Below are 18,311 nucleotides of genomic sequence, written 5' to 3' on the forward strand. Positions count from 1 at the left end.
CGCCACATCAAATGAATGAGATCAGCCTGATCTATATTATACCTAGGACAGGTATCATTCTCTCTTTATCCCACACTATATAGAGTAAAGTCCAGTCGGTGTGCCAACATAAACTTGGAGAATCTATGTGAATAATTTAGTGACACAATGTTAACCCCACACTTTCCTCCTTGTGACTATATAATCATTCCCTAAATCTTTGCCCAATTTTTCATTTAAGTTTGCCCTTACTGGGCTATCTCTAATCGTGAACGTACTTAACTCCTGATATACCAAATTTTTATACAATTTTGTAAATAATTCCTCTGAACCAAACTTAAAGAATTATTTATCACGTGTTGCTTCCCATGCGTGAACTATTTGAAAATAGTGCAAATACAGGGATCCGGGTAAGATACCGAATTCCCTCTGTAAATTGTCAGAGGTTTTAATTGCCCCTTGAATAAATAAGTGTGATAATTGCGTAATACCCCACTTCACCCAAAATCTACTATCCTCTACTTTTACAAACTGTTTAAGTAATTCATTACCCCATATAGGGGTAAAAGAATTATACCTAACTCCCAATTTATGTTTCACCGCACTACACACTTTATACATCATACTAAAAACTTTATACCTAGAAGGCATCTTACTAATGCATCCTGCCTCCAAAGCCTGAAATATATTCTGACACTGTACATAGATTTTTTTCATTTTCACGAAGAATTAAGGAGAAAAAGCACCCCAACATTTGTAAAGCAATTTCTCCCGAGTATGAAAATACCCTATATGTGGTCATAAACTGCTGTTTGGACACACGGCAGGGCTCAGAAGGGAAAGAGTGTAATTTGGCTTTTGGAGCTCAAATTTTGCTAGAATGGATTTTGGGTGCTGTGTCGCATTTCAAAGGCCCTGAGAGACCAAAACAGTGGAGACCCCACAAAAGTGACTCCATTAGGGAAACTACACCCCTCAAGGAATCTAATTATGAGTATAGTGAGCATTTAAACCCCACAGGTTTTTTGCAAAATGTATTGGAATTAGGCAGTGAAAATAAAAATACACATTTTTTTCCACTAAAATTTAGAATTTTTTCATTTTCACAAGAGTTAAAGAGAAAAAGAACCCCGACATTTGTAAAGCAATTTCTCCTGAGTACGGCCATAGCCCATATGTGGTCGTAAACTGCTGTTTGGACATACAGCAGGGCTCAGAATAGCAGTTGCGCTGTTTGGCATGCAGATTTTTCTGGATTGGTTTTTGGGTGCCATGTCGCATTTGCAAAGCCCCTGAGGTACCAGTACAGTAGAAACCCCTGAGAAGTGACTCCATTTTGGAAACTACGCCTTTCAGGGCATTCAATTAGGGGGTAGTAAAAATTTTGACCCCACAGGTGTTTCATATATTTTATTAGAATTAGGCAGTATAAATAAAAAATTATGAGGGTGAGTCAAAAATATCCGCACTCCAGTTATATTAAAACTTCTGTTGGCCGCACTATCTTATCAGCTCTTTCCGTATGAGGTAGCTGTCTCCCCAGCCACTGCTGTGCAGGTTTGAATGTGTTACGTCTGATTATTTGTGACTGCATTGCGAGAAACAATGGCTGCCCAACTTGTGATTTGCACGAAAGAAGAGCAGCGTGCAGTGATTTGTTTTTTTGTGATCTGAGGGTGTTTCTGATGCCGATATTTATTGCAGACTTTGTGCAAAGTATGGAGAAAGCGTTTTTACCTGAAGAAGTGTGTATGAATGGATAGAAAAGTTCAAGGAAGGTCACACAGGTGTCAGCCATAAAGAAAGAGCCGGACGCCGTCCACGACTATCGAAAACATTGAGCATTTGTAACTCACAGCTAAGTCCAAAACATTTTTTAATGTGGGAATACGAAAGCTTGTTTACAGATGGACAAAGTGTATTGAAAAGCAGGGAGATTATGTCGAAAAATTAGGTATTTGTCTTTTCTGAAAGTTGATTAAAATAAATTCTACAGCCAGAGTGTGGATAATTCGCCCTCTTACATTTGTTCCAAAACTATGTTGTTTTAGCTCCCAATGTCGAATATGCGGAAGTCGCTTAGGTACCAGAAGTCGCTTAGGTACCAGAGTACAGTAGAAAGCCCCAAGAAGTGACCCCATTTTGGAAACTACACCCCTCAAGGCATTTATCATTTGCTTGGACATATGGCAGAGCTTAGGAGTGAAAGAGCTCCATGCACATTTAAGATCTATTTTGGTAATTTTTCACAGCATTGGCCCACAATTGTAGGGCTCTATGGTCAAATAGTAAGATAAACCCCCAAGAATTGATCCCCATTTTGGAAACTATACCCCTCAAGGCATTTATTAAGGGCTGCAGTTAGTATTTTGACCCAATGCAACTCTTTTGCTAGAAAATAATGTGCAGTGAATTTTCCACAGATATGTCTTTTTAGTGCACAATATGTTTTGCCCTGCTTGTGCCACTGAAGACAAATACCTCATAAACTGTTAAGCGCGTTCTCCAGGTTATAGGAAGCACATATATGTGGATGTAAACTGCAGTTGGGGCCATTTGGCCATTTGGCTTTTAGAGTGAAGTTTTTGCTTGGTAGGAATTTTGTTTGGGGTTTTAATGGTTTTTCAGTTTATAATGTGAGGATATCAGGGTATAATAATGGGGTAATAGGGTAAATAAATAATTCATATCCCCCCTTTTGGACACTGCACATTTGTGTGGTCTTATCCCCCCTTTTGTGTCACCAAATTCAGAGAGCCATAACTTTTTTTTGCGACTGAGCGGTGTCAGGGTTAATTTTTAGGCAGTTGCTGAAGGCAGACCTGGGGGCCATTGTTAGGCCCCTGTCTGCCATGAAAACCCAACAAGGCCCCACGATTTGTTTGCAGGGGCGCCGATGGGGTGACAGAGGGAGCTCCCTCCCTCTGTCAAACACATTAGATGCCACTGTCGCTATTGACATCGGCATCTAATGTGTTAAACTCACGGAATCAGAGCGTACTTCGATTCGGCAGTTGTGGCAGGAGCCAGGCTGTGTATAACAGCCGTGCTCCTGCCGCTGATCGAGTGGGTACACTGGCAGTACCTGCGCGATCAGAGGACGGATATATCCGTCCTTATGCGGGAACTAGTTCCTGCTTGTGACAGATATATCCGTCACTCGTTGTTAAGGTGTTAATGGGGAAAAACCACAACAAAAGTGCAACGATTACACAGCATTATTTGACATGCTGTGAATGAAAATATGCATCGCATGTTAATTTATGCAGGTTTTCCCAGCTGATTTTATCTGCAGCGCGTGTATGAGATTTTATCAAATCTTATTCACTTTGCTGCTACTGTAATATTCTGAAGATTTTCTGCAATAAAATCCACCCCGTGTGCACCTACCCTCAGGCCCCATGCACACGACTGCAGATTTCGTCCATAATTACGGACCCATTAATTTCTATGGATGACGGACACCTTCCCGTATATTTACGGGAAGGTGTCCGTACCGTAGAAAGGCTCCGCAAAAGATGGGACTATTTATTGCTTTTTACGGAGCATGCTCCCATATTTTTTATCGGAGCACGACACGCAAATGCGGGTGGCTGTCCGCGGCAGTCAGTACCCGTAATCACGGACCGTGATTACGGGCACGGTTGTGTGCATGGGGCCTAAATAATTTTGTCAGTCGCTATTAGCCCCACACCCAAATTCCCCCTATGTGTGTGTCTGTATGTGTATTGTATGCATGTATGTTTTTTTCTTTGTGCACATATGTTTGCACATGTATATAAAAAGTGTGCATATATGTGGGTGCCTGTATATAGTGAGTGTTTATGTGTGCATGCCAAAATTCTCTGTTTTACCCCTGCTTCCTCTTTCTAGCTAGGCCCCCTGGGTTTTTTTATATCTGTAGGGTTTTTCTTTGGTATTTTTTAATTTTATTTTTTATTCGAAATGAAACAAAATACAAATGTACAGAACACAGAGAACTGTGTCAGACCGACCCAACAATGGTCGGAGACAACAATCCGACAGAAGGTACAAAACAAAGGGAACAATCAAATAGCCATATTCATGGTAGAAGCACAATTATTGAGGAATAAATACATTATCAGAAACATGTCATGGTGAATATTTTGATATCTGTAGTTTTAGTGGGACTTCATTCTACATTTTGTGGTAGTCCTGACTGTGTCTTTGATTGGCACATGCAAGGTACAGGCAGTAAGGGCTGCACAAAGATATGCGGAAGGGGGCTCTGACCAATCTCACAATATGTGGCCCAAAAATTTTGGATGGCGGCCCTGCACAGCAATACTGACCAGTGTAGCTGTGAATCCAGCACTGGGGTGAGATAAAAGCCTGGAAGCTCCAGCAGCGTCTCTGTGTGTCTCTTTCTCTGTTTCGCTCTCTCTGCTTCTGTTCAATGCTCCCCTCACTTCTCCATATAATTCTATGGGCAGCTATAAACTGTTCCTTCATTGAGCTGACAGTCCGTCTCGTCTTGAGGATACAGATTTAGCAGTAAATTCAGAGTGTGTGAACAGTTATCAGGAAGGGAAGGGGAGGAAAGGAGCCTAAGGGCATGACCACACGTAGCGGAATTGCTCTGGAATTCCGCTGCGAACAGTCCGCAGCGGAAATCCGCAGCGTACATGTTTTTACACTGCCTTCCACAGCTTTGTAGTTGGGTTCGTTTGCACGTTGCGGACAATTCCGCTGCGTAGCATAGGCTGCGGAGCCGAATTTGGTGTCCGCAGCATACAATGGTTGTTACGGACGTGTGGCGGACTGGTTGCGGACTCATTGCGGAATTTCTCCATTGACTTCAATGGAGATTCAAAATTCCGCAATGAAGTCCGCAGATGTTATGTGGATGTTATGTGTGCTGGGGAGCGTATTGGTTTTACTAACATGACATTTCTTCATTCTGGCTGGACCTATCTATTTCTAGGTCTACAGCCAGACTGAGGAAGTCAATGGGGCTCCCGTAATTACTGGTGACTACGTGTGTGCACCCATAATTATGGGTGACTACGTGTGTGCACCCGTAATTACGGGAGCGTTGCTAGGCGACGTCAGTAAATAGTCACTGTCCAGGGTGCTGAAAGAGTTAAGCGATCGGCAGTAACTGTTTCAGCACACTGGACAGTGACTACCGATCACAATATACATCAACCTGTAAAAAAAATAGAAGTTCATACTTACCGATAACTCCCTGCTTCTTCCTCCAGTCCGGCTTCCCAGGATGACGTTTCAGTCTAAGTGACGGCTGCAGCCAATCACAGGCTGCAGCGGTCACATGGACTGCCGCGTTATCCAGGGAGGTCGGGCTGGATGCCGAAAGAGGGACGTGTCACCAAGACAACGGCCGGTAGGTATGAAATTCTTTTACTTTCACTAGGGAAAGTGTTGTCCCTTCTCTCTATCCTGCACTGATAGAGAGAAGGGAAGTACTTTCACCTCAATACGCAACGGCTAGTCCGCATCAATTTAATGCCCATTTTGGGCAGAGCCGCAACAGAATCTGCAACGCAGATTCTGTGCGGCATTGATGCGGACAGTTGCGGAAGAAATATGCCACGTCTAGGCATGCCCTAAAAGTGGAGAAAGAGGCTTATATTCGCTTGTACTATTACCAATATTATGCAAAGTTTGTTGAAAATTCAAGGACCATTTAAACACACTGGTACAGATAATACTACTGTGTCTGCATTTAGAATGTGCCTAAAATGCATCAAATTTTGGCACATTTGGTGCATTTAGTTTTAGACTAAGTTGAGAACAGATGTTTATGCCTCATTAAACACTTTTAACTAGTGTCTAGAAAAGAAGGCGGAGTTAAGTAGGGGAAGGGGAGAAAAGTGTCTAACATGTCTTGCAAGATATGTCACATTTATCATACAGCGCTACTGTGATAAATTTGCCGCATCTTCAGACTGACTGGTGTAAGTTTATGTTGTCTACATCTTAGTAAATCTGCCCTATTCTGACTAAAATTTGTATGCATTTAGAGGCCATCAGGTTGTATAATGTAGTCATTTCAGGAGAAAAGAACATAAAATATCTTATACCATGTGTAGGCAATATAATATTATTAATAATTCATAAGATCAGGAGATCCTCCCCATCATTAGCAGCCAGGGAAAGAGCCATATTACTCAGTGTAATCTTTAATATACTTTTTTCCCTACTAACATACAGTTAGGCCCAACACCATCTGCCATATTTTAAAGTGGCATGCAAACTATATGGGTAGATATATTGCCAAAATTTCTGCAATTGGATATCCATTCCATTCATCTGAATAGAGTCGTTTTTGCAGCACGTGCGTGAATTTCTGCGAACTCTATTCACATGTAGGGACAGTCACAAAAATACCCTAAAAAGTTGTGGACCTAGGATTTACAATATATGTGTAAAGGATCTGCCGGGCACAACTTCTGTGTATACTCCCATAGGTAATCAGTCTGCACCTAAGTCTATGTCTCTGAGACTGACTCCATCTTCCACCACTCAGGATGGCAGGCTTAGGAGTGGGAGAGCCTATCACAGCCTGGCCAGACGGAGCTAGCTCCCGCCCTCTGTCTATTTATACCTGCCTTTCCTGTTCCTCCTTTGCTTGTGATTCTTCTCGTGTGGTTTCCTGGCCCAGCTACAGCTTCCAACTATTTGATCCTGCTCCATACTGACCCTGGCTTACTGACTACTCTCCTGCTCTGCGTTTAGTACCTCGTGCACTCCTGGTTTGACTCGGCTCGTTCACCACTCTTGTTGCTCACGGTGTTGCCGTGGGCAACTGCCCCTTTCCCTTGCTTTGTGTTCCCTTGTCTGTTTGTCTCGTGCACTTACTGAGCGTAGGGACCGCCGCCCAGTTGTACCCCGTCGCCGAGGGCAGGTCGTTGCAAGTAGGCAGGGACAGAGTGGCGGGTAGATTAGGGCTCACTTGTCCATTTCCCTACCCCCGTCATTACAATATTCAACAACGCAGCCTACTATGAGATAAGGAGTCTACATCTTTTAAAGCATATTATTTATGTTAACAATGGCGATTAAAAAAATATGCAGAAATAAAACTGATTTAAATATATGATTTAGTTAAATCTGAAAACCTACCTGATCCCAGGGAGATATTATACCTCCAAAACACATGAAGAGATATCCCATTGAGACAAGACATATCCAGATGACCAATGAAAAAATTCTTAGGAGCTTCTTGAATACAGATTCTATACATACAAGGACAAAGACTGCAAAGAAAATTGCTATGGCTGTTGGAACTGTTATTAAAAATGCCACATGGTCTTCAATTCCCTGCAAAAAATATAGATAAAAAAATTAATATATGCAAAATGTTTACAATATCGTTTTAAAGTAATTTTATTTATTTATTTAACCCCTAGAGGACCACAATATGGTGCATCGGCAGCTGGAAGGTAAATATATATGGTTGTCTTTAATGGCAGTTTTGTTTTTGTTCTTACTGGTGGGGGTTCCAGGGGCTTAACTCCCACCGATTAAACATTGATGGCCTATACTTTTTTTTCCCTAGAATAAACAAAATGGCTTACAAAAATATAAAAGGATGTTAACTCCCTTAAAGTTCAAGCCATTTTTCATTTTTTACTGCCCGACTTCCAAAAGCTGTAATTTTTTTATATTTTTCATCAATGGAGCAATGTGAAGGCTTTTTTTTTTTTTGCAGGAGGAGTTGTAGTTTTTATTGGCACCATTTTAAGTACCATATAATGTACTGGGAAACGAAAAAATTATTTGTGGGGTAGAATTGGAAAAAACTGCAATTCCTCCTTTTTTGTTTTGTTTTTACGGCTTTTACCATGTGGTAAAAACAACCACTTAACTTTATTCTGCTGGTCAATACGATTATGGCGATACCAAGTTTCTTTTTAATTTTTTTTATCTTTTGCTACTTTTACAAAAACAAAAATGTTTGTTAAAAACCAATTAGCTTCGTGCCACCACATTCTGAAAGAAGCCATAGCTTTTTGATTTTTTTCATCAATTGAGCGGTGTGAGGGCTTATTTTTTTGTGGGACGAGCTGCAGTTTTTATTGATACAATTTTTTGGTACATACCACTTTTTGGTCACTTTTTATTAATTTCTTTTTCGTTTTTAGGTAACCAAAAAACTGCGATTCAGCAGTTTTACAGGTTTTATTTTTTTACGGCATTCACCGTGCAGGTTATATAATGTTATATTTTCTGACTTTCACGAATGCAGTGATAGAAAATTTGTTTATTTTAAAAATTGTACATTACATTAGAGAATAAATGGGAAAAGGTTTTTATTTTGAACTTTTAATTTTTTTTTATCACTACTGAAATTTTCATTTAACTTTTTTTTAAATAAATTTAATTCCCCCTAGGAGACTTGAATCAGCGATCATCATTTTACTGGTACAATACACTGTAATACTAATGCCAGAGGCAAAGCTTAACAGGAGAAGAAGAAAGGCAAACCAGGGGGCCTTCATTAGGCCCGCGGGCTGCCATGACAACCATCGGCACTCTACGATCGTGTCGGAGGGGGTAGCGATGGGATGTTGGAGGGAGCCGCCCCGCTCTAACGGCTTAGATGCTGCGGTCGCTATTGACTGCTAGTGACTGCTACATCTAATTGGTTGAACGGCCAGGAACAGCGCGATCAATGTTCTTGGCCGTTGGAGCGAGGAGTCAGCTGTAATACATAGCTAATACCCGCAGCAAACCTGTAGTGTCTGATTTTTGAGCCTTAACTTAATACCGTGGGAGCATACCCAAACTGTTGCAACCAAAGTCTGACAGCTGCTGGTAAGGCATTTAAAATTATGGGATGCATGAAAAGGGCCACAGATGCACATGAGAAATTATTTATACCACTTTAAAAATCACTAGGAGAACCACGTAAGTGGAATCGCAAGTAAAAAGCCTTTCACACTAAACGTCTTGCCAGTTCTAGGATGATATACTTTGTCTCCCCTAATAAAATTTGAATATTGCGCATAGTGGAGGCAAGAAAAGGTGCAATTTTCCCTGCATCCACTGTTCGCAGTGATCAAATGTTATGACATGAGACACGGTATAGCATCCTAGAAAAGGGCACACCTTTAGGCCCCCTGCACACGTAGCGAATTTATTGCATAATCAGCCTCTGATTGGCTTATTTAGCTGATGACGTCTATTGCTGCAGCCCAGCGTTCCCGGTACCCGCGCGGGCTGTTAGAATCTCCGCTATGAAGAGAAATACGCATGAGACTGATTTAAAAGCAAAGCATACCAGAGCCTTTACTTGCATCAATGATGCTTGTAGAGGCATTATTGCGACATCTGGTATAATGATCTATTCATACCCAGGACTGTTAGGGTATGTTCACACGGCCTATTTTTGGCCGTTTTTCAGGCCGTAAACGCCCGAAAAACGGACGAAAAATCGGAAGCAGAACGCCACCAAACATCTGCCCATTGATTTCAATGGGGAAAACTGAGTTCTGTTCCGACGGACCGTTTTTTTTTACGCGGCTGTTATGAAAAATGGCCGCGTAAACAAACGGCCGCGAAAAAGAAGTGCATGTCACTTCTTGGGATGTTTTTGGAGCTGTTTTTCATAGACAATATTGAAAACAGCTCCAAAAACTTCCGTAAAAAACGCAGCGAAAAACGCAGCCATAATCGTGAGTGGTTTAAAAAACATCTGAAAATCAGGAGCTGTTTTCCCCTGAAAACAGTTCCGTATTTTCAGACTTTTTTGAGTTTGTGTGTGAACATACCCTAACTATAACAAGTGATTATAGAATTATGGCACTCTGGTAACGTTTTAGGCTGGGTTCACACACCCTATTTACGGACATAATTCGGGCGTTTTAACCTCGAATTACGTCCGAAAATACGGCTCCAATGCGCCGGCAAACATCTGCCCATTCATTTGAATGGGCTTTATGATGTTCTGTGCCGACGGTCAATTTTTTTACGCGCCGCTGTCAAAAGACGGCGCGTAAAAAAGACGCCCGCGTCAAAGAAGTGCCTGTCACCTCTTGGGACGTAATTGGAGCCATTTTCCATTTGCACCATAGAAAAACAGCTCCAATTACGTCCATAATGGATGTAGCGAAAAATGCCGGCAACATACCATTACGTCTGAAATTCAGGAGCTGTTTTCTCCTGAAAACAGCTCCGTGATTTCAGCCGTAATGGACGCTGCCGTGTGAACATACCCTTAGTGGTGAAGGAGTAGGTTCCCAAACCAAATAATATTACATCAAAAACTCAGCACAGTCTATTTGGCTGTGTTCATGTGGCATATGTTCCGGCTTAAAAATATGAGGCTGATTTCAAGAGAAAACAGCCTCTGAAATCTAGGCATTTTTATTTTTACAATTGTTTTTGAAACGTATTTTGAGACAAATTTTTTATGCGTTTTTTTGTAGTGTCAATGGGTAATGGAAAAAATTAGCTGCCAAAATGCTTTAAGAAGCGTTTTTGAATTTAGCAACATAAAAATATGCCTTGTATAAACTACACAATGTATTTCCCATTGAAATCTATTGGAGGCTGTTTGCAGGCGTAATTGAAGTATATTTCTGAGCGTAATAAGAGCGATTTACGCTGCAAAATATGCCTGAAAATATGTCCTATGAAACTGGTCTAAGGCCTTGTTCACACAGTGCACATTTGATGCAGATTTTGTATGTATTTTTACCTTTTGGTTGCCATATCAGGCCCCAGCAAAGGTCTGCGCGCCATGGCGCATACAAGGTACAAGGTCCTGAGCCGTAGCAGCGTCAGAACGTTGTATGCAATGCAGCACACAACAAGGACGAATGCTGCATTGTGAGACAGCAACAGATTAGTGTTTGATGGTAGGATAGAAGCATTTATATAGGATGGTCTTCACACTCAAACAAAGATCCAAAACAGTAGTAGAGGAAACAGCATCCATTTTCAATATGTGTTTTTTTATTGTCCTCAAATACATTGTATCAGAGTAAAATACAGTTTCCTCTACTACTCTTTTGTATTTAACGTCCTGGCCACTGGCATAACTACTGCTGTAGCAGCCATAGCGGCTGCTACGGGGCCCGCGGCATGGCACTATATACAGGAAGGGGGCTGAATGGCGCTATCTACAGGGGGGCTGTATGGCGCTATCTACAGGTGGGCAGTATGGCGCTATCTACAGGGGGCTGTATGGCGCTATCTACAGGGTGGCTGTATGGTGCTATCTATGGGGGGCTGTATGGCGCTATCTACAGGGGGCCTGTATGGCACTATGTACAGGGAGCTGTGTGTGGCACTATCTACAGGGGGCTGTATGGCGCTATCTACAGGGGGCGCTGTGTGGTAGAATATACAGGGAGGCATTATCTACAAGGGGGGTGTTGTGTGGCACCCAGGGGAGGGGGGCCCTGTTAGAAGTTTGCTATGGGGCCCAGTCTGAACTAGTTACGCCCCTGGTCCTGGCACTAACTGGCGTCAGGACGTGGTATGCGCCGTAACTGGATGTGGCAACCTGAGGTGATCTGGTATAAGACTGGAGTAGCGGTGAGTAAATTCCTCCTTTTTGGACCCTTGTCCGATTTGGAGGGGTTTCGATCTGTGGCGGGCCCTATCTTGTTGATACCCTTATTCAAAAGAATAGAACTGATTTTAAGGCTCAGAGATATAATCACAAAATCTGTTGCATGTGGATGCACCCTTAGTCTGCTATTTAACCCCTTCCTGCACATTCGCGTAACTACACGTCCAGGCGAGCAGTTAGTGCACTTTGATGTGCAGTTACGTCTGGACTTTAACAGTTAACCGTCGTGCGGAAAAACACAGCAGCGGTGGTTAACTGTTCAGTGTGTCTGCCTTGCTCTCCCTGTTGCCAATCAGCGGCTCATCGCCGCTGATTTCGACAATTAACCCCTTAGATGCGACGATCGATTGCGATCGCGGCATTTAGGGGGCTTGTAGCACATCGGCAGCCCACGCAATGCGATTTAGGGGGCTGACGATGGTTGGCATGGCAACCGGAGGCCAGACAATGTCCTCAGGGTCTGCCATGTACGGAAGCCTTCAGCTGGTCCACATGGGCTTCCTATTACCTCACTGTCAGTGTCAAACTGACAGTTAGGGTATGTGCACACGACCTCTTTTCAGATGTAATGGAGGCGTTTTATGCCTCAAATTACGCCTGAAAAGACGGCTCCAATACGTCGGCAAACATCTGCCCATTGCTTGCAATGGGTCTTACGATGTTCTGTGCAGACGAGCTGTCATTTTACGCGTCGCTGTCAAAAGACGGCGCGTAAAATTACGGCCGCGTCAAAGAAGTGCAGGACACTTCTTGGGACATAATTGGAGCCGTTTTTCATTGACTCCAATGAAAACCAGCTCCAATTACGTCCGTAAAAGACGCCGTGAAAAATGCGTGCACTTGTAAAAACGTCTGAAATTCAGGAGCTGTTTTCTCCTCAAAACAGCTCCGTAATTTCAGACGTATTTGGCGTTGTCGTGTGAACATCCCCTTAGAATACATTACACTACCTAGTGTAATGTATTCTAGCAGCAATTAGTGCTGCAAGTCTTCAAGTCCCCTAGTGGGACAAAAAAAAAGTTTAAAAAAAGTTAATAAAAATGTTTTATAAGAGTGTAAAAATAAAAGTTATAAGTTACAAAAACAAAAAATGCTTTTTTTCCTATAATAAGACCTTTATTATAGGAAAAAAATGGAACTGTTAAAAAAAAGTACATGTATTTCGTAACGACCCAAGCTATAAAACTATAATATTATTTTTCCGGCATGGAGAACGCCGCAAAAAAAACTAAGTAAAAAAACTATGCCATAATCTTTTTATTTTGGTCACCACCACTCACAAAATATAGAATAAAAAGTGATCAAAATGTTGCATGTACAAATAAAAACTTCAACCCATCCCGCAAAAAACAAGCCCTTATACAGCTTTTTTCACTAAAAAATAATAAAGTTATGGCTCTCAGAATATGGTGACACAAAAATTGTTATTATTTTATAAAAAAGTGATTTTATTGTGCAAACGCTGCAAAACACAAAAATCTATGTACATATGGTATTATCGTAATCGTATCCACCCACAGAATAAAGTAAAATTGTCATTAATAGCCCAGGGTGAACGCCGTCAAAAAAGAATAACAACATTGTCAGAATTTATGGTTTTTGGTCACCTGGCTTGTCAAAAAATGTAATAAAATTTAATAAAAAGTGATCAAACAGTCGCATGTACCCCACAATGGTACCAATGAAAACGACAGATTGTCCCACAACAATTAAGCCCTCAAACATCTGCAGTGGCGAAAATATAAACACGTTCTGGCTCTCAGAATATGGCGACGCAAAATGTGCAGAGTGTTCCAAAAGCAGATCATTTTGGGCACCATTTATCAGTGCGACATTGGCCACATATCTATGAATTATTATTTATTTACTGCATTATTATACCCTTTTATTATACCCTGATGCACTCCGGACAGATTACATACGCCCCCACATTAAAAACTGAAATACCAGCAAAACCCAAAACAGAACTACTACCAAGCAAAATCTGCGCTCCAAAAGCCAAATGGCGCTCCCTCTCTTCTGAGCCCTACAGCGTGCCCAAACAGCAGTTTACGTCCGCAGATATGGCATTGTCATAATCGGGAGAACCCATTAACATTTTATGAGGTACTTGTCTTCAGTGGCACAACATATTGTGCACTAAAATGGCATACCAGTGGAATTTTAATTTTCACTTTGCACCATCCTCTGCACATTAACCCCTTTGTGCACCATGACTTAATAGCATGTCGTGGTGCTGGGGGTGATGTATGGAGCGGGCTTATGTGCTGAGCCCGTGCCATACGCTGAGGGTGTCAGCTGTGTATTACAGCTGACATCCACGACTAACAGATAGAAACAGCGATTGCGCTGTTACAGGAGCCTATAAAAATTACAATATACTGCAATACATTAGTATTGCAGTGTATTGTACCAACGATCTAATGATCGCTGGTTCAAGTCCCCTAAGGGGACTAATAAAATATGTAAAAAAAAAAAAAGTCAAAAGTTATTATTAGTGACAAAAATTTAAAGTCTAAAAAAAACTCCCCTTTCCCCATTTTTCATCTAAAGTAATGTAAAAAAAAAAAGTCTGTAAAAGTCCGACTTATTACAATATACCATTATTTAACTCGCATGGTGAACGCTGAAAAAAACTAACGAATTTAAAACGCCAAAATCACAGTTTCTTGGTTACCTTAGCTCTCAAACAAAATGTAATACAAAGTGATCAAAAATTTGTATGTACCAAAAAATACTAATAAAATCTATAGCTTGTCCCACAAAAAATAAGCCCTCACACTGAACAATCGGTCAAAAAATCAAAACATTATGGCTTTGAGAATGTGGTGGGGCAAAAAAATTTCTTTTTAACAAATAGTTTTTACTTTGTAAATGAAGTCAAATATATAAAAAAACGATATAAATTTGGTATCACCGTAATCGAGAGGCAGAAAAAGTTGACGTTTTTACCGCACGGTGAAAGCCATAAAAACAAAACCCAAAACACAATGGAGGGAATCACATTTTTTTCCGATTTCAGTCCACAAAGAATTTTATTTTCACTTTCCCAGTACATCAAATGATGTCAATAGAAACTACAACTCCTCCCACAAAAAAAATAAGCCCTCTCACCACTCTATTGACGGAAAAATAAAAAAGTTATGGCTCTTAGAAGGCGGGGAGGGAACAACTAAATGAAAAACCAAAAAAATGGATCAGTCCTGAAAGAGTTAAATAATTTCTAATGAAAAAAACATTCATGACCACATGTGGGGTATAGTCGTAGTCGGGAGAAATTGCTTTACAAATGTTGGGGTGCTTTTTCCTCCTTTATCCTTTGTGAAAATTAAAAAATTAAACATTTTAGTGGAAAGAAATGTTGATATTCATTTTCACGGCCTAATTCTAATAAATTTTGAAAAAGACCTCTGGGGTCTAAATGCTCACTATACCCCTAGATAGGGTCCTTAAGGGTTGTAGTTTCCAAAATGGGGTCACTTTTGGCTTGTTTCCACTGTTTTGGTCTCTCAGGGGCTTTGCAAATGCGACATGACACCCGAAAACCATTCCAGCTAAATTTGAACTCCAAAACCAAATAGCGCTCCTTCCCTTCTAAGCTCTGCTGTGGGTCCAAACAGCCGTTTATTAAAACATATGGCATATTTCCGTTTTCAGGAGAAAATGCTTTACAAATGTTGTGGTTCTTTTTTTTTTATATATACCTTGTAAAAATTAAATCTTTGTATGTTTTTTCTGAAAAAAAGTAGATTTTCATTTTCACGGCCTAATTCCACTAAATTCAGCAAAAAAAAAACCTGTGGGGTCAAAATGCTAACTATACACCTAGAAACATTTCTTGAGGGGTGTAGTTTCCAAAACAGGGTCACTTTTGGGGGGTTTCTACTATTTTGGCACCAAAAGACTTCTTCAAACCTGACATGGTACCTATATATATTCAATATATATAATATATTTTCAAGAAAGGAGGCCCCAATATCCACTAGGTCCTTCTTCGCTTCTGAGGCCTGTGTTTCAGTCCATTTGCAAACTAGGGCAGACAATGTGGGGTATTTCTAAAAACTGCAGAATCTGGGCAACAAATATTGATTTGTCTTTCTCTGGTAAAACTTTGTATTACAGAAATTTTTTTATTACAAATTAATTTCGGCAAAAAAAATTACATTTGTAAATTTCCCCTCTACTATACTTTAATTCCGGTGAAACTTTCTGAATGCTGTTTTGAATACTTTGAGGGGTGCAGGTTTTAAAATGGGGTGGTCTATCTATGCGATAATTTCCATATTTAAAAAATACTTAAAACCGCACAGAAAAAAACCTGATTGTACATGCTTAACCCCTTAAGGATGCAGCCTTGTTTTGGCCTTAAGGCTCAGAGCCCATTTTTTAAATCTATATTTTGGGAGTGGTGGTGACCAAAATATAGAGATTATGGCATAATTTTTTTACTTAGTTTTTTTTGCGGCGTTCTCCATCCTTTAGGCATTTCACAGGAATTAAAGCAAAGTGGAGGTGAAATTTGCAAATTTCATTTTTCTTGCTGAATTTCAATTTTATTCACTTTTTTCAGTAACAGAAGGTTTTACCAGAGAAACACTACTAAATATGTATTGTCCAGATTCTGCCGTTTTTAGAAATGTCCCACATGTGTCTCTAGTGTGCTCGTGGACTAAAACACAAGCCCCAGACCAAAGAAGCACCTAGTGCATTTTGGGGCCTCTTTTTTATTAGAATATATTTTAGACAGCATGCCAGGTTTGAAGAGGTGTTGAGGTGCTAAAAAAGTAGGAATCCCCAAAAAGTGACCCCATTTTGGAAACTACACCCCTCAAGGAATTCATTTATGGTTGTTGTTACCATTTTGACCCCACAGTTTTTTAACAGCCAGTATTTGAATTGGGCTGTGAAATAAAAAAAATTACATTTTTTCCAATAAGATATCATTTTTGATCCAAATTTCTTATTTTCACAGGGAACAAAATACCCCATTTTGTTGCCCAATTTGTCCTGAGTGTGGCAATACCCAATTTGTGGTGATAAACTGCCGTTTGGGCCCATGGAGGAAAGGAGCGCTATGTGTTCTTTGGAGTCCAGATTTTGCTGGATTGGTTTTCGGGTGCCATGCGGCATTTGTAGAGCCCCAGAGGTATGAAAGCAATGAAAACCCACCAAAAGTGACCCAATTTTGGAAACTACACCCCTCAAGGAATTCATTTATGGGTGTTGTGACCATTTAGACACCACAGTTTTTTTCACAGAATTTTTTGAATTTTACTGTGAATTAAAAAATAATAATTTTTTTCCAATAGGATGTAGTTTTGGCTCAAAATTTCTTATTTTCACAAGAAATGCAATACCCAATTTTGTTGCCCAATTTGTCCTGACTGCAGCAATACCCCATCTGTGGTGATAAACTGCCGTTTGGGCCCATGGGAGAGCTCAGAAGGAAAAGGACCACCATTTGGCCTACTGGGGATTTTCTGGTGCTAAGTCATGTATGCAGAAGCCCCTGAGGTACCAGTACAGTTGAAACCCCCAAGAAGTGACCCCATTTTAAAAACTACACCCCTTAAGGCATTCATCTAGAGGTGTAGTGAGCATTTTGACCCACAGGTATTGTGTAAAAGATAATGCGCAGCCATATGTTTATAGTTTCATTTATGTCTTATGGCGTTTGCACAATAAAATACTTTTTGTAAAAAATCATTTACTTTTTGTGTTGCCTTATTCTAAGAGCCAGAACTTTTTTATTTTTCCATCAAGAAAGCCGTGCGAGGACTTGTTTTTTGCGTAATGAACTGTAGTTTCGATCAGTACCATTTTTATGTACATGCAACTGTTTTATCTCTTTTTATTCAATTTTTTGAGAGGTGAAGTGACCAAACAATTGTGATTGTGGTATGGTTTATTATTATTTTCTTTTATGGCGTTCACCGCGCGGGATAAATAATAAAATTATTTTGTAGTTCAGGCCGTGGTGATACCAATTATGTATAGTTTATTTGTTTATTTATTTATTTTTATTAACCCCTTAGTGACCAACAATACGCCTTTTCACGTTCGTCACTAAGGGGCCTTAGGCTAGGCTGATGCCTTTTCACGTGAGCCTAGTCTAAGTCCTGCACGGGTCTCCCATGCAGGCTGGAGCCGGGGCTCAGCTGTCTGATGACAGCTGAGCTCCTGCTCCAACGCCCGCGATCGAAGTTTACTTTGATCGCGGCCGTTTAACCTGTTAAATGCCGCCGTCAATAGCGACCGCGGCATTTAACTTGTTTACAGAGGGAGTGAGCTCCCTCTGTCACCCATCGGCGGCCCGATGGGTTGTCATGGCAGCCAGGGGCAGCCGGGGGCTTGATAAAAGCCCCCAGGTCTGCCCTGGACATATGATTGTTAGGACGCGCCGGAGGCACGTCCTAAGAGATTGCCTGTCAGATTTACACTGACAGGCAATAATGCTCTGGTATACAAAGTATACCAAAGCATTATAGCAGCAATCTGAAGATCGCACAGTAAAGTCCCCTAGTGGGACTAATGAAATAAATAATAAATGTGAAATAAAGATTATTAATAAAAATTACAGTAAAAAAATAAATAAAACCATTTTTTTTCCATAAAAAGTGGTTTTATTTAGTAAAAGTGCAAAAAATAAATAAAAGTACACATATATAGTATTGCCGCGACCGTAATGACTCCATTAATAAAGTTAATACGTAATTTAAACTGCAAGGTGAACACCGTAAAATAAACCGCAAAAAACAATGGCGAA

At 40.6% G+C, this 18,311-nt stretch overlaps 1 protein-coding gene across 1 annotated transcript in view; it reads right to left on the reverse strand.

Moving 5' to 3' along the window:
* The window catches only part of ADCY2 (adenylate cyclase 2), an 831,331-nt gene that overhangs the window by 719,527 nt on the left and 93,493 nt on the right, over positions 1–18,311 (reverse strand). The window contains exon 2 of the mRNA XM_075826916.1: positions 7,087–7,284. Coding sequence (XP_075683031.1) covers positions 7,087–7,284 — 198 coding nt within the window. The remainder of the gene's footprint in view (positions 1–7,086; positions 7,285–18,311) is intronic.

The sequence above is a fragment of the Rhinoderma darwinii genome, chromosome 5, assembly GCF_050947455.1.
Source record: "Rhinoderma darwinii isolate aRhiDar2 chromosome 5, aRhiDar2.hap1, whole genome shotgun sequence".
In the NCBI taxonomy this organism is placed as follows: domain Eukaryota; kingdom Metazoa; phylum Chordata; class Amphibia; order Anura; family Rhinodermatidae; genus Rhinoderma; species Rhinoderma darwinii.